This window comes from Phoca vitulina, unplaced genomic scaffold (genome assembly GCF_004348235.1).
Source record: "Phoca vitulina isolate PV1807 unplaced genomic scaffold, GSC_HSeal_1.0 scaffold73, whole genome shotgun sequence".
Classification (NCBI taxonomy): Eukaryota; Metazoa; Chordata; class Mammalia; order Carnivora; family Phocidae; genus Phoca; species Phoca vitulina.
The window spans coordinates 485,448-511,259 of NW_022589776.1; the positions used below are offsets into that span (position 1 = coordinate 485,448).

General features: G+C 35.8%; 1 protein-coding gene across 8 annotated transcripts in view; it reads left to right on the forward strand.

The window, feature by feature from the left end:
- DNM3 (dynamin 3) overlaps positions 1–25,812 on the forward strand; it is a 543,403-nt gene that overhangs the window by 418,567 nt on the left and 99,024 nt on the right. For 5 of the 8 annotated variants that reach the window (XM_032393370.1, XM_032393365.1, XM_032393367.1 and 2 more), the window contains 2 exons: positions 11,811–11,922; positions 19,387–19,398. In XM_032393370.1, the coding sequence (XP_032249261.1) occupies positions 11,811–11,922; positions 19,387–19,398 (124 nt within the window). The remainder of the gene's footprint in view (positions 1–11,810; positions 11,923–19,386; positions 19,399–25,812) is intronic. The other 3 variants (XM_032393366.1, XM_032393371.1, XM_032393373.1) reach the window with 1 other exon arrangement.

Below are 25,812 nucleotides of genomic sequence, written 5' to 3' on the forward strand. Positions count from 1 at the left end.
CCTATTTTTTTTAGAACTTGTATCCAACATTGATACTTATAAATTTACTATCATAAAAGTAGTATACTCAGCATCTCTTAAAAAATTTTTAATCTTCTCCTTGTTAAATCATATGTATCATCTATGATTTTGATTATTTTTCTCATATTTGCTAGATACTACAGAGCTCTGTTTCATTGTTTGATTCATCAAAGAGTGGACTCTTAAATTTATCAATGATAGTTCGATTTTCCATAATTACTTCCTAACTTTATTATATCCTATATTCTGCTTTGATTAGTTTTATAATTTTCCAACTTCTTAAATTCAGTGCTGGCCATGGTTTTTTTGCTTATTTTTAAAAAATAATAAAACTACATGACTGTGATTTTGCCTCTGAATAAAATTTTGGCTACATGTTCTGGGTTTTAATCTGATGTGTAATGTTTTTTGCCTGTTTAGTAAATAGCGTATAATTATAGTTTTGAGTTGCTATTTGACACAAGTTTTAGGGGGTTTTATTTTAAGTGGTTTTGTAATTCTTTCTGTTTAACTTTTATCATAATTTCTAGTTTTAGTGCATTGCCTTTTAATCTTCAATACATGAAATGAGGAATATTCTCTTTAAGATGTAAAAATAATTCATAGTCCTAGCTTATGAAACTTATATTATTGACATCACAGGTTTAATTCTTAATTTATGATAATGTACCATCTTGGTGTCATTGATTAATTGTCAATAGTCTTTGAAGAATTTTAGATGCTGAGAAAAGGCTGAAAGGTAGTCAGTCAGCCAACAAATGTTATTGAACACCTACTATATGATAGAAATGCCAGAAATACATTGATGAACATTTAAATTTCCATTATTGAACTTATATTGCAGTCGGAGGAGCATAAACAAGGGAAACTGAGGGTTGGAAAGATAAGCCAGTGATGGCAAGGAGTTTGAATTTTTTCCTACTTATAGTTGGCAGTCATTGGAGGATTTTAAACAGGGTGGGGATGTAATATATGATTATGGTGGCTTCTTTGTGGAGAGTAGAGCAAGAAAGGTGCCAAGGAGATGTCATCCAAATGAGATAAGATAGTGGCTTGGATATAGGAGTCTGTAGTTCAGTGTAAACATCTGGAGTTACATGCATTTAAATGGTATTTAGGATTCCCAGACAGGAAAGATCACCTTGCCAAAAGCACAGATAGAGGGAGGTGGACCATTGAAGAAGCTTGGGGCACTCCAGAATTTAAAGGTCTAACAAAGACCTCAAAGACATCAAAAGAGATTAAAAAGTTGTAGTCAGTGATGTAGAAGTGTGGAAGTCAAGAGAATGTGGAATCACAGAAAACTTGAGAAGGAAATGATTGAAGACAGAGGGAAGGGTCAATATGTCAAAGGCTGCAGTGAAGCCAAGTAATGTGTAGATAAGGAATTGAACATTTGCTGTGCGAAGATGTAGATCACATGACGTTGATAAGACCTCTATCTGTAGAGTAACAGGATCACATATCTCACTGGGGTGAATAAAGGAAAGAATGGGAGAGGAGAGAATGGAGAAAATGATTCAAGATAACTCAGGGAGTTCTGCTGTAGAAGCAAATAGAAATGGGGTCGTTCTTAGGGGATGGGGAAGGTCAAAAGAAAGTGTATGTGTGTGTGTTTTAAGATAGTTCTTTCAAGGTATGCTACTATGCCATACAAATTATCTGATAGTAGAAAGGAAGAAATTGTTGAAGTAAAAAAAAAAAAAAAAGGGAATGATTGTAGGAAGTTCATAAAGACATTAGGAGAGAGCGGACTCTGTGTCTAAGTTGAGGTTTGGCCTTTCCTTGTACAAGGTGAAGGCAGAGTCTGTGGTTGCAAATGCAGGTAGTCTGGTGTATTTGGTAGGAAGAAGATAGATCATTCTCAGCTCGTTGTATGTGTTTTTCCCGTGAAGTATGAAGCAAGATTATCAGCCAAGTGTTAGTGGCAAAGTGCGTTTTATAGATTTCAGGGAAGAAAAGGTATGAAGTAAGTATCTGGTACAGTGATAAAGTATTTTGACTACAGAAATATAGTAGGGATGCCTGGGAAAGTTAGGTGTCCATTTGATATTTGTAGTTATGAAGTTGGAGTGCGGTAAGCACAATTGTATATTTTTTCTCTTGCATTACTTAGAAACTTGGATGTAGGAACTCAGTAAGGAAATAATTCAGTCAGAGTTTTATTAGGTAAGTAAAATGGTGAAGGCAAAGAAAGGAGATGGAGTTGAAGGTTTGCAAGGTAGTAGTTATAGTACTAAACTGAGTCTTCATAGAAGTGAAGACATAAGGAATGTGATGATGAGTGGGAACATGGTAGGATCAGTGGATCAGTAAAAGTCCACACTGGAGGCTGTTTTTCAGATTGTCAAAAAGGATAACCAAATGGAAATTTTGATTGATGAGTTTATCATTGATACTCTGCTATATAAGTTTATAATTAATTATAAAATTGATGGTTATGCATTTAGAAAGGACATCAGTGGTCAATAGGAACTTGCTTTGAATCTTGAAAAACAAGTTCAGCTGAACTGACTTCAATTTTTTAATAGAATTGAGCAGATATAATATACTTAGACCTTGATGCAGTCTTTTGGAATATACATGAGGGAAAATAGAGGGACATGACTTGAAAGTACATATATGATAGATTTATGATTAAGTATTAAGTCCTACTGTTGATACACAGTGGGTACCAGTTAATAGAACATGTAACTCTGGTATGGGATCTTTTGAGGTCTGTTTAGTTCTATAGTATATCTTTGATAATGACATGGGAATATTATATTATTATAAATAATACAGATAATGCAAAACAGGAAGAATTGTGAATGTGATATTTGCCAGAATCAGAATTCAGAACATCTGAGCAAATTGGGAAATGGGCCAGACTAACTAGATGAAATGTAATAATGCTAAATATAAATTTTACTTTGTTTTAAAATAGTACAGGAGAGATCTGGTTTTATAGGAGGTCAAGCCCAAAGGATCTAAAGGCAGTGAGAATAATGAATAATAGTAATTTTGTATTTTGTATATTTTACTTGCATATTTACCTGATGCTGGGCATTCTGCTAAGCAAGCTTTTCACACATGTGACCTTATTTTATTATCGTTGTAAGCCTGAGATAGATATTGGTATTATCCCCATTTTATAGATGAGTAAACTGAAATTCAGAGAGGTTTTCTTACCCAATGTCCTGTAAGATAATAAATGGCACAGTCTGGATTCAACAGGTGTTGTTCATGGTCTTTACTATATTCTACTACCTGTTACTTCCTTACATTAGTAAAAGTTTACTGTTTAAAAAGTAGGCAAAAATTCCACCAAATTTCTTCCTTGCATCTGGTTAATATTGCCTCTGGGGATTTGTGATCAGTTGCTGGGATGTCATTTTCAGAAAATCCTTTTAAAGTAGAGCAAATCCACGGAAGGGTAAAAAGGATGTTATCTAGAATCATCTTCATATGAGAAACATTTGAAAAAATTGGCTTGGAGACTTAGAAGACTTGAGGGACAGATAATGTCTGATCTCAGATATTTATTTATTTATTTATTTATTTATTATGTTATGTTAATCACCATATATTATATTACATCATTAGTTTTTGATGTAGTGTTCCATGATTCATTGTTTGCATATAACACCCAGTGCTCCATGCAGAACGTGCCCTCTTTAATACCCATCACCAGGCTAACCCATCCCCCCACCCCCCTCCCCTCTAGAACCCTCAGTTTGTTTCTGAGTCCATAGTCTCTCTGATCCCAGATATTTAAAGAGCTGTCATAGGTAAACAAGTTAGACTTCACATTTTTAATACCTAAGGACATTCTTATGACATGTGAATGAAAGTTATACATCTAATCAAAACACAGACTCATCATGTGGTCATGTTCTCTTCAGTGTAGCACTTAAAAACCTTTTACCTATGGGATAAAATTTCTCATGCTCATTTTTAATGTTGAGGTAACTTTTATTTTTCAAACTATAAAACACGTAGTTGAGCTTGATTTCATAGTGAAATCATTCAGAAGCTCATATCTGCGTGATTGCAGTTGAAATAGACTAAACAAAAAAATTCAGTCAGGACAAATTGCTGTGGGTTATCTATACAGCTACAGCATGTGGTGAGAACCTGGAAGCTACATCCACAGAATTTATGAGACTTCCAGTAAATCAGCTCAGTTCAGTGTTTTAGACCTGTATCCAACTCTTCTTGGATGTCTAGACACAGCCTAAGATGAGGCTTCAAAAATGGGTAAAAATGAAGCAGCCAAAGCCACCAGAAGCCTTTGACCCTCTTCTAATGTTTCAACCAGATAATTATTTTCCCTCTCAAGAATTTGGCTATCCTTTGAGGGGGAAAAAAAATTCAAGATTTTCCATGTGAAGAGCCCCTGAAAGAAAATACTCTGGAGAAAGGTCAGTGAGAATGGGCCAAAGCCGAATTCTTCAGATCTGCTTGGAGAATGTGGAAAGTCTGTAACCTCGCTACTTTTTGTGCTTTCCAGCTGGCCAAGAACTCCCCTGGCGTTTGTCCAGCTTTGCCTTCCCCATACCTTTTACATCTTAAAGGGACTCATACTGTGCACAAGAAATGCCTCAAATGCAAACTTAAATGGTAGCTAAAAGCTATGGTAGAGGTAATTAGATAATTAAAAACTGATGAGTTTTGATTTCTATCAAGATAATCTATTACCCTTTCTGCTCTGTAGGAAAGATACGACCTTTCAAATTTGACAACAATAAACTTTCCTACTTGGAGAATATATTTCCTTTAAATATGTCGCACTTTTAATTAAAAGTACTTATTCGGCTTGTTGTGGTTTGTCTCTTCAGACTTTTTTATCTTAGATTTTCTGTGGAAAATTAAGGATTCTATCAAAAATAAAAATAGTTGGTTTTAAAAATAAACACAGTTCAAGTTCATTCCATAGTTCTTTTGTTCATTCATTTGTTCATTCATTCATTTGCTCCACTCGACAAATATTTGTTTTGTGGAGGCCATATGCCAAGGACTGTGGTAGGCCCACACTGCGCCGTTCATTTGCTATGTGATGTTGGGAGTCACTTGATCTCTCTAAAATCTCAGTTTTCCCAATGTAAAACAGTTCTGCTACCAACTTTGCAGGGTCGCTAATGAAGATTATATGAGATGATTTCTCTTTTAAGATGGTGGAAAATTAGAAGCTTCTTTTATCCTACTCCATCTGTTGCTATATCCAAAAGATCATATACAACAGAGATGGAAAGTCTTAAAAGCACTAGGAAGTAACAATGTTAATCAACTATTTGCAAAACTCATGGAGTGAACTGGATTGAAATTTTATGAGTGGCCACTGCATGCTTTACCCTGATTAAGAAAAATGAAGCTAAACAGGAAGACAACAAGAAGAAACTTCTATATTTCCTCACTGAATCAATCAATGCAAGAAATGTGGATACTTGTGCCAACCAGAAATCCAGATAGCCAGCTCTACTTTGAAGCCAATTCAAAAAATGAATCCAAGTAAGAATTTACAGATGGGAAAATCCAGATAGAAAATACCTGATGATAAATATTTATTCAAGTAAAACATACAGAGTTCCATTTAAATAATTGCTTGCAAGTGTAACCAAATTGCATACTAAACTAAAAAGAAGTGGACTCTTAAAGAGATGTGAAAACAATAATTCAGAAATAATATTCTAGGTCAGTATTTCTAGATAGATTAGGAAATGTGTGAGATAAAGTGGCAAAAAGTAAATGCTTTTAAATTCCTTAAGAAGTCAGGAATTATTGTTTTATTTCTGAATTTCATATATACAAAACTGAATTCAGGGATGATTTGGAAAACTTAAAGATAATTCTTTTTTTAAAGCTAATCATTTACCTGTAGAACTGAAAACCACTAAAAAATGTAGAAGTCAAAAAGATAGTTCTTTTATCAACATATGCAAGGAAACAGTAGGGAGCATTAAAAAAAAAGCTTATGTCAAAATGACAAAACTAAAACCAAGCTATACAGCTATGGCAAGAAATAAACATGATTCAGACTTTCCTAATCATGGGCAGTACTTTTCAGATTGGGATGAAAAATAAAGCCCAGCTATATTGTTGGCATTTACAACCAATATGTCTTTTTAAAAAGTAAAACAAATAGATAAAAGTAAAAAAGTAAAAGAAGAGACAAAGCTGTGTCAAGCTAATGTAAATAAAAAGTGAGAAATCATTCTAATAATACACAAAAAAAGTCTTAATGAAATCAGAACAAAGAATATCACTTCTATAAACATGTTAAAATGCTCACTTCTTTAGCAAAAATATTAAAGCTTTGATGGAAAATCATTTTTAAATTATAAAATTTGCAAAGGTATTTTAAAGATGATAGTCAATATATTTATGGGTGTGATGATATTCATTATTCAGTAAATATTTATTGAATACCTACTAGCACTAGTCACTTTGTAAGACCTAAGAATATAGCGTAATCAAAACACTATCAAATATGCCTTTCCATTTATGAAGATCTTGTTTCATGTTATTCAATAAGATTTTATCATTTTCTCAATTTAAAAAATTTATCCTATGTATTTTGTAGGCTTTCTCCTAATATGAATGGAACATTTTCCTATATCTAAGTTATTAGAAGTATAGCCTAGTAGTGTTTTGTAAAAGCCACTGGATTTTGAGTTAATTTTGGTAACATATTTTTTAGGGTATTATTAGTTTTTCTCTGGGTTCTTAGTTTTGCCATAGGATTGCTTATAATATTTGATTTTAAATTTTTTCCATCTTCTCTATATTTGTGGTTATGTATCCTATCCTTTCTCATTTGTGGTCTTGTATACTTTTGTTTTCTCCCTTAATTAGTATTATATTGTCTAATTCTAAAGGGAAAAATATTTGTGTATGTCTTTATTATCCTTTATGTTATTTTTATATTTCTTGTTTTATTAATTTAGTTTTAATCTATGTTAATTGCTTCTTCTTTGCTTGTTCTTTTTTTTTTATCATAGTTTTATAATCCCTGTAGATGAACATTGACCTTTTTTTCTCCTTTCTGTAAATAATGAACATATTTAAGGCCATAAATTTTCCTACAGTCTTTGCTGTGTTCCATTGGTTGGATATGGTGTGTTTATATTTTTTACTGTTTTCTAAATAATTTATAATTTTTATTTATTTATTTTTTTTTCTGTAATACAAGGGTTATCTAAGAATATATTTAAGGGGTTTTTGGTCTCTTTTTTAAGAAATTTATTATTTTTCTTTTTCTTTTTCTTTTTTTTTTTTGATTTGTGATTAATGAATGTGATCTATATAATCTCTTTTTTAAGTTTCTTAAGGCTGGTATTGTGTATGTGTATAGGTCCAAGTGTAAGACTGATTTTTGTAAATGTTTTGTGGATAATGAAAAATCTTTATCTTCTATTTGCTAACTTACTTTTGTCCACTATATTTGTCCAATTTGAAAAGAGTCATATTAAATTTTTCTATTATTATATTTTAACTGATTACATACATATAATTATTACAAGTTCTTGCAATTTTAGTAGCATTTGCTTTCTTTCCTTCCCTACTATGTAATTTGGTACAAACAGTTTTATGAGTATTTTCCAATCTTCACAAATTGTACTTTATACCATCATATAATATTTCTCTTTATTCTATTTAGGGCTTTTAAACTGTTTATCTTGTTCAGTACTTTTAAATTCTATCTCGTCTATTATTAATATTACCATTCTTGAATTTATATTCTTTGTTTTGTGCTTGTGTGATTTCTCTTTGCCTGTTCCTTTATTTTTCCAAATAATATGTAACTTTTTTAAACCTAAATTAACTGACTAGCTGAGAGAATTCAGTCCACTGTCATTAATTTCATAATTAATATACATAAATTTATTCCTGCCATCTTATTAAAATTTCTTATTTTGGTCCTTTTTATTTTTTCTTCTTATTTTTTTACTTGATCAAAGGCTATTAATTTCTCCTTTTTCTTCTTTTTTAATTTGAGAGTTCTACTGTACATTTAATTTCATTAACATTTTCATTCATCACCAGTACATAGCCCTATCATTCCATGAGGCAAATTACCAAATATTTCTCCCCCAAACCCTTTCTTCTTCTGCTTCTCCCCAGGCCCACTTCTCCTAACAGTGAGACCTCTGGGATCCCTTTGCTGCCCCACTCTCTGCCCCTGCACCCATCAGAGAAGACCTGGGGAGCATTTTTATTTTCTCCTACCCTTCCCCAACTTTTAGACTATTTGAATAGTGTGTCTCTTTTACTGTAAAAGTCTTTCTTTAGCCCTTATATTATATATTCTTAGATGGTCTGTCATTATTTATTTTGATTTAACTCTGTGGATGTTGCAAGTTCTGTTGCTCACCACTGTTTTTTTTGTCTTAATCTTTCCTCACCTTGAACATGCTCCGCAGATTCATCTGGTGCTGTTGTAATCTCCTCCCTGCTTAGGCGCTCCCTCAGGTCAGGGGTGTGGCGGTATCCCAGCTGGATATGGGTCTCTGCAGTCCTCAAGAGTCCATGAATGTTACTTCATTGCCTTCTACCTTTTGATTGTTCAGTCCAGGGCCAGTCTCATTCTTTCTCCTTTATAAGCAACTTGCTATCTTTTTACAGAAGACTCTTAAATGTTTTATTTCAGAGCTCAAGAATTGTATAAATGAATGTCTACATGGTATCTTTTCTCATCAAGTACACATGACATAGCACATAAAATGTATAGACTCAGATCTTTTTAAAAATCAGGATAAGACCCTTTTTTAAAAAGTAGTTTTTTTTTTTCTTTAAGATTTTTAATTTATTTTTTGACAGAGAGACAGCGAGAGAGGGAACACAAGCAGGGGGAGTGAGAGAGGGAGAAGCAGGCTTCCCTGCTGAGCAAGGAGCCTGATGTGGGGGATCGATCCCAGGACCCTGGGATCATGACCTGAGCTGAAGGCAGACCCTAAATGACTGAGCCACCCAGGCGCCCAGTAGTTTCTTTTTTATAATTATTTTTCTCTCCCCACCTTCCTTTTCTTTTTCTGGAACTCCTATTATTTACAGGTTAGGTGTTCTTTCCTCCACACTTTCATAACTTCTCTATCCTTGTATTTTTAAAAATTCTCCCACTAGATCTTGAAAACTACTAATTCTAGGCTCAACATTCATCATCCTTTCCTTCAACTTAGCTACTAAATATTTTGACTTAAAAATCTTATTTTTTAGTTTCAGGAAGTTTTTCTTAATGTTGTACTTGTACCTCTTCAAATACTATTCTTCTGCTTCCCCCAACAGTTCTTTGTTGATAAGCTGTTCTGATTGCTCTCTTCATTCTTGCTTTCTCTGGCTATGAGACATCCTTATTAGATGTCCTTTTATTTTCCTTTGTTCATTGTGGCACAGGTCCAGCTGCTGGACACTTTAAGTGGACTGGTCCTGTGAGGGTGGGAAGGCACAGACATCTCCATCATCACAGGCCCAAAATAGGCAAGTTGCCATTTACTTATTGAGGCACCAAGAGGGAGGCTTTCTTTTGCATTAGGGTAGAGAAGACTCAGCACCCCCCACACTTCCTTACAGCCAGAGGATCAGGCACACCCAGGAGTCCTGTGATCATTGAGGGATAGCCCTACCAAGGCCTGCTACGTGCTGGTCCTTGCCTTTGAGTTTTCCTGCTGTGGTCCCAAAGCTCTGTTCAGCCCAGAGCAAGAAACTATCTAGCTCATACCCTCTACCCGAGTACCAGTCCCAAAGTTGGCTTGACTCAAGAAAAGAAGATGTGTTTGACCTGAGTTAGAAGTGGAGAGGAAGCAAAGCACAATTAAGTCATCATCTTCCCCAAGTCCCCTGGGGGATATAATGATAAGCATAAAAATGACATATTCCCTGTCCTAATGTTGCTTGTGAGCTAGTTGGAAAGATAGACAATAGCTAAGTAAGTAAGCAAGTAAATAAATAAATAAATAAGAAATAAAAAAGAAAAAGAAACCCACACATAATTCTGAATTCGCAACTGTGATTAGTGCTCTGAAGGAAAGGTAAATAGAAATATGATCTAAGATTCCGAGAAAGAGTAGGCATTAATTGTGCAATGAGGGAAGAAGAAAAGAGCTACAGGCAGAGACCTTTGAGAGTAGGCATGGCACATTTCGGGAGGCAAAAGAAGAACAGCATGCCTGGAGCCAAAAAAGCAAGGGAAAGTAGAGTGTGAAAAGAAGCTGGAGAGGAAGGTAACAGTTATGGGCCAGACTACACAGGGTTTTAAAGGCCATGGTAGACAGTGTAGTCTTTCCCTAAAAGCAGGTGGCTATTAGAGTGTTTGACTCCATGGGTAAAAATATTTGATTCACATTTCAGGAGATCATGAGGATTCCGTGTGGAGAGCAAATTTAAAGGAGCCATGTGATGCGGGGAGATCCATGAGGAGGGTACAGTGAGGTTTGAGGGAGGGTGACAGTGTGATCAGGAAGTGCACTTTTAGGTGGTCAGATGAAAGCGAGTATGAGAGTGGAAGGTAGGGAAGGGCAAGCGGAAATCACCGATTCAGTTGTTCATGTCAGGGTGGCTTTGAGATAGTCAAGTGGAGAAGTCAGTAAACACTGTGAATCTGGGGCATTCCTGGGCAAGAGATATAAATTTGTGAGCCTTCTGAGTTTAGGTGTAAACTAAGGCTCTTAGGCATGAATGAGAATACCCTGGAAGAGAATAAGAAGAGAAAAAGACTATAATTTCTGGTATTCTGCTAGTATCCGTCTAAATCTCTTCTGGAAGGGTGATTGGTAATGCATATCAGCGTCTTTAATAATGACTGTAAGTTTGATCCTATAATTTTATTTATAGGAATCTATCCTCAGAAAATAAGAGTAAGTGTGAAAGGCTTAGGGATAAAAATACTCACTTAAGCATTATTTCTGATTATAAAAATAAAGGAAATTACCTAATTAATATCTGGAAGAGGTTAAGTAAATTATCATACATTTATATTAATGAATATCATGCCATTCTAATTTGATGTTTATAAAGATGTAATGGCCTAAATAAATGACCATAATATAGTAAGTAAAAAAAGGACTCAAAGTTGAGAGAGAGAGAAGGGGGTTGGGGAGACCTCAACTGTGTGAAAGATGGATAGAACAAGAGTATAAAGAAATAAGTTTATCTGTAAACCGTGGAAAGTGGATACTTGTCACCATTTTTATTCTTTTATCTAGTTTCCAAATCTTTCTAAATGGGCATGTATTACATCTTATGTATTATTTTATTGTTAGGAAAAGAAACAAAATTATAGTATTGCCCCAGTTGTCAATATGCCCTTATTAGCATTTCACTCTGTTGAATACTGGCTAATGTTTTTTTCTTTTCACGGTATCAATGAGCATTTCTGTTTTGAATCTAGGATAGTATTTTAAGTTTGTAAGATTATTGCCATACCTTTTAAAGTTTTATGAGCCATTTAGGCTTATAAAATGGTTTCAGAAAATTGATTAATTACTAGGCGGCAGCAGATCCATTCCCCTGGCACCACTCTGACTTGGCACCCAGTGTATCATCCTGAGAGCATTTCTCTTTCCTCCCCTTCTTATTGCTTAGCGGTACAAGTGGCTCTGAATTCTTTCATGTGAAGTTTTAAAAAGATTATATAATAAACATAGGAATTTACCAGTTATTTTAAATACAATGAATTGTTTTTTTTTTCCTCCAGTGACTGTCCGAGAATTATCCATTTGGACTGTCATTTGCATCATCATTGTCTGCAGTGATATAAAATCATTTTGAATTTGGTTCCAGACTAAAAGCATGATTTTTTTTTTTAATTCCAGGAATGTATACAAAGACTATCGCTTCCTTGAGCTGGCATGTGACTCGCAGGAGGATGTAGACAGCTGGAAGGCATCTCTGCTAAGAGCTGGGGTTTATCCTGATAAGTCTTTAGTAAGTTGGATATATCTCTTATCTTATAATTATTAACCATGCTTAAGAAGACATAATTCTAATACTATATAATGGAGAAACTAGTTCTCTTTTGACTTAATTAGTTTGGAACAGTTCTAAGTAATACTTTGCTCATATTTCTTTTTCTCCATTAGTTTCTAGAAGTTTATCAGTCCGTTTGTTAGAGAAAATGCCCTACTCTGCCATAAAGCATAATATATGTAATCTCAGATCAAGAGAGAATTTCTTCGTTTTAATTTTAAATTTTATTTTCCTTTATGTGGTATTTCATAGTTGTCCTAGTATTCATATTGTCCTAGTATTCATACAGCTGTTTAGAACATTCTTCATATAGTCATAGTATATATATCATGTCATCACACTATTTCATAGACTTAAAAATGTACTTATTTTTATAAAAATCTACCTCCTTTCATTATGTCTGTAGTACCTGAATCCAAAATTACATCTGTATTCAAATTCTGGTTAATGTCATTTGGAGTGTGAAAGAAGAAAAACATTATATTGCCGTTCCTACTTATCTTTATAAATATACTTCAAGTGTTTGAAGTCGCTTCTCGCATTCAAGTTAATAAACAGAACTTCTGTTTGTGTTCTTTGGAAAATGTCTGGATTTGAATTTCAGGAGTCCCACCCAACATGTACACACACTGTTAGACAGATGCCACTGATGAGCGGCTCTTTCTGCTTACTTCCTGTCCCCTTAAGATGTTCTGTCCAGGTGTCTCCTCAGAACGCAGGTGCTGAGACTGAGCCTTGGGGATTTGGTCCAGCTTGACCCTTGTGGTGCTTACTTGGCTCTAGATCGGTTTATAGGACTGATCATGCACAAGTCAGGTCATTTCTAAGCTCCCAGTAGAAAGAGTCTTCTCAAGAGAAAGTCTGAAATATGGGTGCAGGGTGGGGGGCAATTGAAACATCTCTGGAGGAACTTTAGCCTTGACCCCATCCCTGAGGTTGCACTGGAATTTAACAGAGTTCCAGAGGTAAAGGATTAGGGATTTGTGCCAAAAAGTTCTTCTCATTGCTGTTATTTTAGCTCCTACATAGACCTCTTAACTCCATCCCAACCTACCCTTGCCTGGCCAGCACCTAAAACAACGAACCCCCCACAACATACCCTGTGCCCTCCAAATGAGGTGAAACAAGACCCTTTCCTGGTGATAACCAAGCACAGAGGTATCTGCATGATTTCCATGGTTGTCCAGATTTTATCACTGTGTACATATATATTTACATAACTATATGCCACTCCAAAAATTGCACGTGAGAAATCACTTAAAAACTAAGAGTATCACCTATACTTTCATTAATTCTAATCATTTATTAGTCTTCCCTCTCCATTGATGGTGGTGTGTTTAGTTTCACAGACATTCTATATTAAAAATGTACATATGCTTAATTTTTTTATTCATTCAGTCCACAAAGCCTGTGGAGCACACGCTTTTTGCCAGGCGCCGTTCTAAGCCCTAGTGCTACAGAGGTGCACAATAAGGTCCCATCCCCAAGGAGCAGACATTAAACAAGCGAACGAATAACTGTATAATTATGTAGTGTGATTTTATGGGAGTGATACAGTCTATAAAAAATAAAGAAAATTAAAGGGACAGACAATCAGAGAGAGGCAGGTAAGCTTTCTTTTAGTGAAGATGATGAGGGAAAGCCCCTTTGAAGAGTTGCCATTTGAGTAGGCTCCTGAAGGAAGGGAGGGAGAAAATGAAATGAGGGGAAGAATATTTGTGGAGAGGGCTAACAAGTGCAAAGCCACTCAGTGTCTCAGAAGAGCAACAAAAAGTCAGTGAATCAGGAACACAATGAGGGAGGACAAAAATATTTGATAGTTGCCAAGAGGGTAGTCGGGGCAGATTATATTGGTCTTGAAGGATGTGGTGAGCATTTGAGTTTTAAGTGAGATGGGAAGCCATTAAAGGGTTTCCAGCCAGTTAGTGACATGATAAGAGGGACACTTTCTAAAAGATTATATGGCGGGGTATTACAGGAAGCTGTACAGCAAGTGTGTTCAAGCAGAGGTTTTAGTGTCAAACTCCCGAGACTGAAAATTCCAGAAGTTCACATGTAAGCTGTGAGATGTCTAGCCTTTTTATGTTTCAAAATTCCCATTTCTAAAATGGAAATAACAGGAGTCCCCTATAGCTTGGTTGACAGGATTAAGTGAGAGAATGCAGGGAAAGCATAAACAGGGTGGGCACAAGTAAGCACTCTATTTATAATGATGATGATGATGATGATGATAATTATCATTTTCATCACAGACTGCTTTAACAAGTAGATGAGAGCTAAAACAATGTGGATATTATAATGTAGCCCAATGAGATCGTAAATACTTTATGCTATTTTCTATTTCCAAATAATGCTTGGTTGTATAGAATGTTTGTGTGTTGGATGTATGTCTTCCTACCATGCAACTGTAAAGTTTGTGAAGAATATTTTTCAGTCATGCTTTTGTCAGACTTATTTTAAATGCACTAGACAAGTTTGCTATTTAAAGAAATTATGTAATACATCTCTTGTGAGGGAAAACTGTCTTGGAAAAACAAAATTACCTTCCTATCTCTGGTGAATCCAAATTTACAAATGTGGATTTTCATGTATCCTTAGCTTTGCACAAAGAAGACAGTCAATGAAATATTTGCATTTTTTATCAGAATATTCAATTTTAAGCAAATCTAGAGTTGTCCTACGCAATCTGTTTGATTCTTTTCACATCATTTTTGTTTATAAATACACTTTTGGTACAGTTGCTTGGAAGGTCGAGACAAAAGGGTTTTTTACTATATGCCAAAGACATGACAGGAAATTAAACTTGGCAGTATGCCATGAACATTGCTTTTCTCAGTTTTCATCATAAACAATATTTGCATTTCTTATGCACCATGTAGTTCTGGAGGTTATATTACATGATTGCTTGACTTTCAGATGTTTAAATGGCAGCTAACTACTGAAAGCAATCTAAGTAGAATGCTTGTGTAAACATTCATTTTGTGAGCATGCTTAGATTTGGAGGAATGGATACTTTTAGGTACAGTTATTCCTAATTTAGAAAGAGTTGATGAAAAAGTCAGATTAACCTAATAACAGATGTCTCTCTGTAAGTAAATTTTTAGGACTTCTGGTGTGTCATTTGGGTTTTGTATCAATAAACCACTGAGTTGACAGCAAATCAATCACTGTTCTAAAAATGAAACATTTATTTGTCATACATGGACATAAGTCTAGACTCAAGAAGTTCTACTTTCTACACAAAACACCTCTATTTTGACTGGGAAAAAAATCTACAAAGATAATTTTTTTAAAATTGTGTAATTTTGGCTTCATTTTGATAAATAGCCATCACCCCCATTTTGGTTTTAGACAAACTTTTTTTTCAACTAAGATTGCCCACTTTTTTATGACATGCTTTTCCCCATCATATTTTTTCTATCATGTCCACATGATGGAATATTTTTATGTCACTCATATCATAGCGTTTGTTCTGCTACCTGGTGTTTTCTGTCTCTTAGGTTGTTTCTCTTGGAGTTTTCTACAGATTTTTTTTTCTTTCTTTCTCTTCCACCCTCTTCTCTCCCTTCCTTCCCTTCATCCATCACTGTTATAGAAGACTCTAGAAATTCAAATAGAAAAAGATGCAGTTCTTACTTTATAGGAGTTTCAAGTCTAGTGGAAGTGAGGGATGCAAATAAATAATTACAATGTGGTAGGAACCACAGTGGATATCTGTATAAAATGCAACAGCCCAACTATATTTCTATGTGGATTTTCTAATTACCTTTAGTCCCTTAATCTTTCTGGTTCCAAAGCAAAATGTAGACTTCACATTTGAGCAGTGTAATGTGTGGCCCTAACATGGAAATGAGAAGTCCTGGATCCAGTTTCCCACTATGGCACTGCCATACTCCATGAACTTACACATAACCTCTCTGAGCCACAAACTTAGCCTTCTACCAGTTAACCTCATCTTTCTGAGCAGCCACAGTACTTTAAAAATATATGTAAATCTGAATTTGGATTTAGCAGAATTTTATTTCTTTAACTTCTATTTCCTTTGGCCATTAAATTAAAATTATAACCACTATAAAATTTTATACTGTTAAATAATTGAATTATTACACAATTTTGAAGTAAAGATTTGTCTGAAGGAATTAATTCATAGTATTTTAGGGTTTTTTTACTGATGAAAATGAGATAAAAAGTGTGTGTGTGTACCAGTATTATAGGCTACGATTAAATAACTTTTAAAAGATTATTTTACAGGAAAAAATATATGTACGTGCATCAGTAAGTGTGAATACAAATAAATGTGAATTTCATTAAATATCTAAAGAGCATGATATAAAAAATGATTGGACTTTTCTGGCACAGTTTTGTCAGCTAACACTATGACTTAAATTGTATATAAACACTAAAGAATTCCAAATTCCTTGGAACATTTTGTGTGCAGTGAAATGAGGTAGACTTTAAGTCAGATCTACTCACATTTGAATCCTGACCCTTCTATTTATTGGCTGTGTGGCTCAGGCAACTTACTTAACTCTTTTTTTTTTTTTTTTAGTATTCTTTTTTAAACTCAAAATAATGCTACCTTCCCCTGCGTGATTATATAGGATTAAGTGAGAACTATTGCACATGACCTCTAGCTTGGTGCTGCAACTGGGTGAATGTGTTCAATGCCACGTAGCCTTTATTATTGATGAAAATCATTAATGGTCCATGAAACCCTAATTCCCAGTTTAGTAGTTACGTTTTCCTTTGCAAACTATCAGTGAGACTTGGGCACATGAGGGAGAATTTCCTTAACTGTTGGCTAAGGAGGCAGAATTGTTTAGGGGGTGTCTTGGGTTGTGCTACCCTGTGGCCAGGCTGGCTTGGAAGGCTCCATTCGTCCGTCAGGAGTGAGCCCAAGGGGCTGTCTGTCAGGGAAAGTGAGGATTCACAAGCCTGCCCTCCGATGCTGGCCTATGGGCTATCTGAAAGAAGCAGCCTGCAGAGTAGTGGGTGCCCTGGAAATAAATTTGGTGCAAATTTAGTTTTGCCTATTTGTTAAATTACACACCTCAGCATTTCTGAAGAGACTTCCATTGGCTGTAGAGATGGATGGTCCTCCCCTGTAGGGTATGAGTTAAGTGATGAAAAATGGCAGTAGAATGTGAAACACCCTGGAACTTTTACCTCTGAATTCAAGACTTGCCTGGTCATAGTGAATGCTTTTAGGACTGCTTTGGAAGTTGAAACCCCTCTATCAATGAAGTCTTTGGGGACTTCAGAAATTCCTTGTGGATAGACTCTAAAACTGAATGTGTCTCTGTGGCAAATAGCAACTAGGGGGGTGGGGAGGGCCTCTGTATCATTCGAGGGGGGAGAAAAAAGAATGCCCATAGACCTCCATAAATACTTTTTAATATGGGATGACCACTCACATGCATTTATTTATTCAGCCATCTAAAAATATAAGACTGACAGTGCCCACACTTAGCCCGGCCACACATCACTTTATTCTTAGCTTACTCGGCAGTGCTTCCCACACAACGTCAAGCAGCCACATGACCAATTCTGAAGAGTTTCGTTTTTCTTCAATGGAGGTACTTGCCATGATCTAAACATAAATCGCTGCCACGCAGAGTAGTGGAGGGAATTATAAAACATTTACAGTTCACCATTCATGACTGTTATGCCTCTCTCAGAATAGACAATTGGGAAATGATTGAAGGAAAAAAGAAATGGCAAAGCCACACCACGTCCTCCACTTGGATGTTTCTCATATTTAAGGATCAAGGCCCCTACTCTGTGACATCATTGTTGCCACTACAAACAGAACCATCTGCCGTGGAGCAGAGAAGCCAGTCATTCCCTAATGTGTAAAAAATACTTGGTTGAACTCCTGAAACTTATTTGGTAGATCAAAAGCTGCACTGCTGTGGAATTCAATAAACTCCATCTGTTTGAGGTATTTTCAGCAATATTGCACTTCTTTGGAGAACCAGGGTCCTGTTATTCTCTAAAATAGTATTTTACTCCTGATAAAATTCCCTGTGGGGATCTTTATTGCCTTCTTGAATGGTTGGCATATTCCTTACAGAGACTCTCCCCCCACTTCATTCATTCTTGTATCATTATTTATGTCTCACAGAAGCCAGTGATGTTAATGGTGATATCATGGCAACTCCCAATGCCAAGAAGCTTCTCTACACTGTTTTATCAGTGTCTTCAAACTTATGTTATTATTAAATGTGATGGCTCTGATGGTCCTTGGATTAGACATTTCCCCAGAGTCACCAGTTGGCATTGTTTTTAAGAAAATATCCTCTCCTGTGATTGTTGCCTTGCCCCTCTCCAGAAAATTTCGGTATGTAGTATTTCTCCCTGCACATCCTCGTTTAAAACTAAACGCCAGATCTCCAGCCCAACCTGTTACTCCACCCTGTGCTCAGTCTCCTCCACAGATGCACACAGTTTCCTAACAGCTCTCTTCAACTCGGCATCGCAGCGAGAAATTCCTTCTGGGCCCCTCGTGAGAAGAGTTCAGATCTGTTCCCGGCCCATATCCCATCACGTCTTCCCCACAGGATCTGACCTTGCAAGGACTTGGGTTGCCCTGGGAGTAATGAATCACCATTTTATTTTTTTAAGCCATATGTGAGTTAAGTTGTTTGATATAAATCATACTCTTGCTGCTCCAGTTTGAAACAGGAGAGCCGTTTGCCCGCCGCCTGTCGCTGGCTGCTGTGTCTCTATCCAGAGTGTCTCTTGTAGAAATGACTGCATTTTTTGGTGACTAACCTTTCCAGACCCATTTTCTTGAATGTGGACCAGTGTTTACTTTGGCCGCATCCCCACTATACAGCTTTCGCTTCCCATGCCAACCGGGATGGGAATCATAATTTATGAAGTAGAGGAATGGTACAGATGGAGGTCATAACTTGGTCTGCTTACCCTGTCTCCCCAGAACCACCCACTGCTTTCCTCTGCTCTCTTTTCCTTTCTTTTTCCACCTTCTTTGAAACCAAGGATTCAGTGTTTGTTTAAAAATGCATTGGCTGATGAAATTTTCCACTGCTTGGCATGTTGGAGGAGGGGCTGTCAGGAAAGGGCAAGCTGACATACTAACTATTTTGCCTTTCATGCTAACAGTTCACTTATTACCAATTCAAACCAGTGCTTTTTGGCCAGGTTCCCATACTCCAAGGATTCCGGGTAGGAAGAAAGGGGGAAATCTCTGTCATAATTTTCTGCTGTTATAAATATATGATTTCATTTAATATAAGTGGATTCTTCGACTTGCCCATGGGCTCTGGGTGCTGTATGTATGTATGGGATGTCAGGGAATAAATTATTTGTTTTGATTTTGCTCTAGCGTGAAAATCTTTAAATAAGTTTATGTTTAACATATTTCTTTCTTTTTTTTTTTCCTTGCGGCTACATGCACAGGGGAACAACAAAGTAAGTTCTTTGTCCTATTGCAGCTCCTCTTTCTCTCCGGCCCCCACTCCCCTGCCGCATGTATCTTGGCAAGAGTGTTTCTGGGCCCATTGAAATGACTGTTGTCTGTGACAGCACACCAATGATCTAGGGCTTGCAAATGCCGGGGAAAACATACGTTTGGACTACCCTGACGGCTGCTCCGTTTTGACCTTTTGGAAGGGAAGTGTTAACCGTTCTTTAGGGTTGGTTATTGGGTGGTTCGGAGAGGTTGATAATATCAGGAAAGAGGTCGACACTGAGAGCAAAAATTATGAAGATTTAATAATAAGGACTCTTCCGCAGAAAGGGTGCAACAATCTGATGAAACTCAGTGCAGCGAAGTTTTTGACCAAAAATCAAAGCTCTCATGTTAATGTGCAGTTATAAAAACCCCAAACTGGAGTCTTAAATAGCAGGATGGCTGGCTTTGCTGGTGAAACTGAACTAGATCAGTGCTCTGGCTTTGAAGGTGCCTTAAAATGGATGGAGGAGGGTGGGGTCCACATTTGACTTGGCTTCTGCACCCTGATGTATTCCAGCTGGATGGAAGCGGGAGGGTGTGGGGGATGGAGGAAGAGATGAATGTGCATGATGGATTTGTGAGACCAGGCAACACACACCGATGGGGAAAATGATCTTAATATTGTTATTGTCATTAGATAAAGGAGCAATTTAGTCATTCATAGGGTTGCTGGCTTGTTTGAATTTAAATTCAATTCTTCCAAAAGATTAGAACTACTTCTCACTTATATTAGTTCTATAATAGTAGCATAGTTAGGGAAGATGGTCTTAAGTTTAGCAGGGTGATTTGTTTTTCCTTTTTTCTATGGAGAATTATTAGTGTTTCATCCTACCAGGTGGCCCACTTAAAATGGGCCTCATTGAATACAATAAGAATTGAAAAGAATCTGTTCTATAAGGGGCTGCCTGCATATTTAAACCAGCTGGAATTCATCAAAATTGCTATTCATAAGCCATACATATAGAATGTAAAACAAATGTGGGAAATCTTGCAGTTTAATTTGATGGAATGTGCTGTTACAGAATATGTTGAAGCCATGGTTGGTATTGAAAATGTGTCACTTTATGAATTTATATCTGGATAGAACTGCTTATGACCCAAGTAATAATATTTAATAAAGTTAAAATACTACAAGAAAAGTACAAGATAGACATTTGTGAAGAAGCAAGGCAGTGAATTCAGTCCACTTTTTAAAAACAGCAGTAGCTTATAAAATTAGAGATTTCTTATACAAAGTAAAGGGTAATATTTCTACCTAATACTACCACTATTAGAAAAAAACATTGGGACAAAATATAAAAACCCATATTTTAGTTCTTATACCATACGATGTATTTCAATTCTTGAGTAGTAAATATGTCTGATCTGGTCATTTACAATGAGTCTCTGTCTAGAATTTCATGTGCTCCATCTCTTGTTTGTTTGTTAAGTACTATGAGCTAATTGTGAGTGCACTAATAACTAGTCTGTGTATGCTGATGATCAGGGAACCAGCTAGTGACATTTTGTGGGGAGTGTAATCCTTAGACCACTCGAAAAGCATTAATGATTTGCCTCTTTCACTAGTGATTCACTGATGACTTGCAGGGATTTGTAAAATTCCCAAAAGAAAACACTTCTCTATAGGAGTCATCCATTTATTGTGTCTTGCTTGGTCAGGTTCTTCTGGGCATGTTCAGTTTAATAGAGTTTACTGATTTTCAGATAATTATAATGCAATGAGCAATAAAACCCCAAAATGCTAAGCTGCTGCTCATAAGGGTACCTCTAGGATGATGCAGAAGACCTTCCGGAGTCTTCAGGCACCGGGAGCCACCATTTTGCATAATGAAAACTTGGTACAATGCTGAGGGGATATCTTCAGGTGCCATAGTGTCAGTTGACAAGTGTTAAAGATGCAAGCACTGATTGTTTGGGTTTTTAATTGAAGAGCGGCCACTTTGGAGGTGTTGGTATTTATTGCCCTTATGCCTTAATTTTTAATTGTTTATGTTATGAATGGTGAAAAAATGTAATGCTAATACTTTTAAAATCTGATCATTATACTGACCATGTACTCTGGCACGAAAGAGCCTCCTGAAATCACAAACAGCACATCTGCACGCTATTTTCCTTTAGCTTAGAATTTCAGTATAAATGGAAAACACTGGAATACAAGCTGTGCTGTCTCCAGAGTATAGATCTGGAGTCTTCAAAAGGAGAATATGAGATTCTTTTTTCCCTCCAATTCTGGAATGCTTGTTCTGAATTGTCCCCGAGGCAACATACCTAACTTGTTGCCTGCCTATATATACGTGAGCCAGCTGTAAAAGGTGACTCATTTAAGACTCACAATGGCTAATTGTTTATTTAGGGAATCGCATTTTCCTATTTATGATATTAACCAGACTCTAAAGAGAATGAAATCTGCTAAATTAATGTTTCTTTAGATGAGCAGGATGAATGGCTTCATCTTCCCACATACATTAAATGCAGTGCAAACACACACACACACACACACACCCATACATGTATATTCTGAGGTGTATGGAACAAGCCTACTATTCATTTTCTCAGTAACAACTAAGCTGATCTGCTTCAGCCACCTTTAGATTACACTTTGGATTTGGGATCTAATCCTCTCAACTCCAAGGAAACAAACTTTCATGATAGATGCACATTTAGATTTGTATTATGATGGAATGAAACATCCAGGTTCACATTCCTCTTTGAATAATTGTATGTATTTTGTTATTTTTCCTTAAAAAGCAAGTTTTCCTTTACTGAGGAGATCACAGTTGTTAAAAAAATTCCTTCCAGGCCCATTACTTATTTTTCCTTTTGAAAATGTTTTTCTGTTGGCATAGTGATACTCTAAATTGCTTAGGGTAGAGTCTGTCTCCTCCTTAGAGGGGTTTCCCTGAACCGTGGATTCCAAGTCCATGTCTTCATGAGGAAGACCAGAGTCTAGGACTTCATGAGTCAGTTTTGGGAATGTGAACGAATATATACAGTAATGGGGTGTGGTGGGGGGAGGTTGTTTTTGTGCTTTTTCTTAAATTGTGGTACACAAATATAAGAATGTCATTTGCAGAACTGAGGCCTTCAGGTAAAAAGTTATCTCCATGTTTCTTGTCTTAGAAAGAAGACATTTAATTTCCTTATTTAGTTTGATGCCCTCTCTTGGTAGGCATTTCTGGGAATATAATAGACTTCTAATTTTATTTATTTATTAAAGACTTTGGGTTTTGTTAAATATCTTTGATATTAGGCAAGCTAAAGGTAGAGAAATACTTGAAATAATAAGGAATAAAATTCTATAACAAAAGCTCTCAAGTTTCTTAATGATGTTGGTGCAGAAACATAAATGAAAACTAAAAAAAAAAGAAATCCTGATGAATTCAGAAATGAATGCTTCAAAAAATTTTAAGTTATGGGGAAAAACTACATTTAATCTCTTCTCTTATGAATCTTTTATTATCTTTGAAAGAAAGATTCAGTCTTCTTAAAGGATTCTTACATTTCTTCTGGCAGAAGTATTAATTTGACCACCTTGATTAGAGAGAAAGAACATTTGAAAAAGAGAAATAGAACCAAAACATGCTAAGACATTTTTTTAAAAAAACTAAGTAGTAAGTTCTGGTTAAGTTAAATGCAAAAATGTAATACATATTGGAGGGCTTTGCTGTTTAAGAAAAGAAAGGAAAATCAGATTTAAACACTTGTTTTTACATTTAAAAAATACTTTGTCTAGTGATTTCCCAACATATTCAGCAAGATAAGTGGACATGGTTGGCCTCCATTAATGGGAAAAATAGTTATTACCTAGAGTATTTATTTTGGGGGTCCACTGGATTCTAGAAGTCATTTGCAAAGATAGAGTATGCCAGATCAAATGTCACCAAAATATATCATACTGAAGAACGTAGATGTTAAATGCATGATAATTTATCTTGTCTCTTATGCTAGGCCTTCAACTCCTAAATTCTTGCCCTTGGTTGAAGGTGAGAGACTACAGATAACACTGAAAACCCATCCCCAAACCCGTAAAGAACCAGACAGTACAGTATCATAATGTATATTACCTTTCTAACATTTAAAATATGTGTAGGTGCAAATCAGAACATTCTAAGCAGTTTAGATATAGTCAGTTCAATTAGGGTTTTTTATTTTCTTTGAATAATGTATATGCTTTCCTTGATTTTCTTAGAGAAGCTTAGAAAATGTATTTCCCTGGGATTTAAGGAGAGTCCATCTGATTTGCTTAATTTATGCATAACCCAATAAGAACATCATTAAAGTGAAAAGAAAGGATGAAACCTTATTGGCCTCAAAGTGTTATTTTAGTTCCATGTGCATATAAAAATGAATTGTCTGTCTCAATCTTTGCAACACCGATAAACCTTTGGTTCTTTTTGGGCAAGCCTATCTTAAAAGACCATTGCCTAATGCTTAGTTTTTGAACCCCCTGACTTTTATCTTAATCAGTTAGAGCAAAGGGCAGTTCAGTTGGAGGCAGAAAACTTTGAAAGTGAGTTGCAATCTATATTATGTTTGCAAATTTATTAATCTTGGCCAAATAGACTCTATAAGAAAGCAAGAATTGATCTGTTGCTCAGAAAGCTCACAGTGGGTGATAGAATGGGGACTTCTGAAGGGTTCTTGGGGCTTACTTATATTTTATTTCCTCTATTGTTTTCAAAATAAGTGACTTCACTCTAGTTGATGAGAAATAATGAGAATAATTTTGTCTTACTTCATAGCTTTTTTGACATAGTCTCAGTATTATACTTTTTAAAATTTTAATTCCAGTGTAGTTAAAATATAGTCTTATATTAGTTTCACATGTACAATGTAGTGATTCAATACGGTGATTCAACAATTCCATACATCACCTGGTGCTCATCATAAGTGCTCTCCTTAATCCCTATTATCTGTTGGCTTCTATCTTCTTTCCCTTGGTTTGCTGTTTTGTTTCTTAAATTCCACATGTGAGTGAAATCATATGGTATTTGTCTTTCTCTGACTGGTTTGTTTCACTTAGCATTATAGTCTCTAGTCCATCCATGTTGTTGCAAATGGCAAAATTTCATTCTTCATTATGGCTGAATACTATTCCATTGTATATACACCACATCCATATCCATTCATTTATTGATGGACACTTGGGCTGCTTCCATAGTTTTGCTATTGTAAATAATCCTGCAATAAACATAGGGGTGCATATATCCCTTCAAATTAGTGGTTTTGTATTCTTTGAGTAAATACCCAGTAGCATGATTACTGGGTAATTCTATTTTTGATTTTTTGAGGAACCTTCATACTGTCTTGCACAGTTCTAACACCAGTTTGTGTTTCCACCAGCTGTGCATGAGGGTTCGTTTTCCTCCACATCCTCATCAACACTTGTTTCTTAAGTTTTTGATTTTAGCCATTCTGACAAGTGTGAGGTGATATCTCATTGTGGTTTTGATTTGCATTTCCCTGATGATGAATGATGTTGAGCATCTTTTGATGTGTCTGTTGGCCATCTGGATGTCTTATTTGGAGAAATGTCTGTTCATGTGTTCTGCCCAATTTTTATTGGTTTATTTGGGGGTTTTTTGTGTGTGTATTGGGTTTTATAAGTTCTTTATATATTTTGAATACTAACCCTTTATTGGATATGTCATTTGCAAATATCTTCTCCCATTTAGTAGGTTGTCTTTTAGTTCTGTTGGTCATTTCTTTTGATGCACAGAAGCTTTTTATTTTGATGTAGTCCCAGTAGTTTATTTTTGCTTTTGTTTCCTTTGCCTCAGGAGACATATCTAGAAAGATATTGCTGTGGCCGATGTCAGAGAAATTAGTGCCTGTCCTCTCTTCTAGGAAGTTCATGGTTTCAGGTCTCACATTAGGTCCTTAATCCATTTTGAGTTTACTTTTTGTATGGTGTAGGAAAGTGGTCCAGTTTCATTCTTGTGCATGTAGCTGTCCAGTTTTCCCAACACCATTTGTTGAAGAGACTGTCTTTTGCCCATTGCATATTCTTGCCTCCTTTGTCTAAGATTAACTGACTATATAATCGTGGGTTTATTTCTGGGCTTTCTATTCTGCTCTGTTGATCTATGTGTATGTTTTTATGCCAGTACCCTACTATTTGGATTACTACAGCTTTGCAATATAATTTGAAGTCTGGAATTGTGATACCAGTTTTGTATTTCTTTTTCAGGATTGCTTTGGCCATTCCAGGTCTTTGGTGGTTCCATAAAAATTTTAATATTGTTTGGTCTAGTTCTGTGAAAAATGCTGTTGGTATTTTGATAGGGATTGCATTAAATATGTAGATAGCTTTGGGCATTGTAGACTTTCAACAATATTTGTTCATCCAATCTATGAGCATGGACTATCTT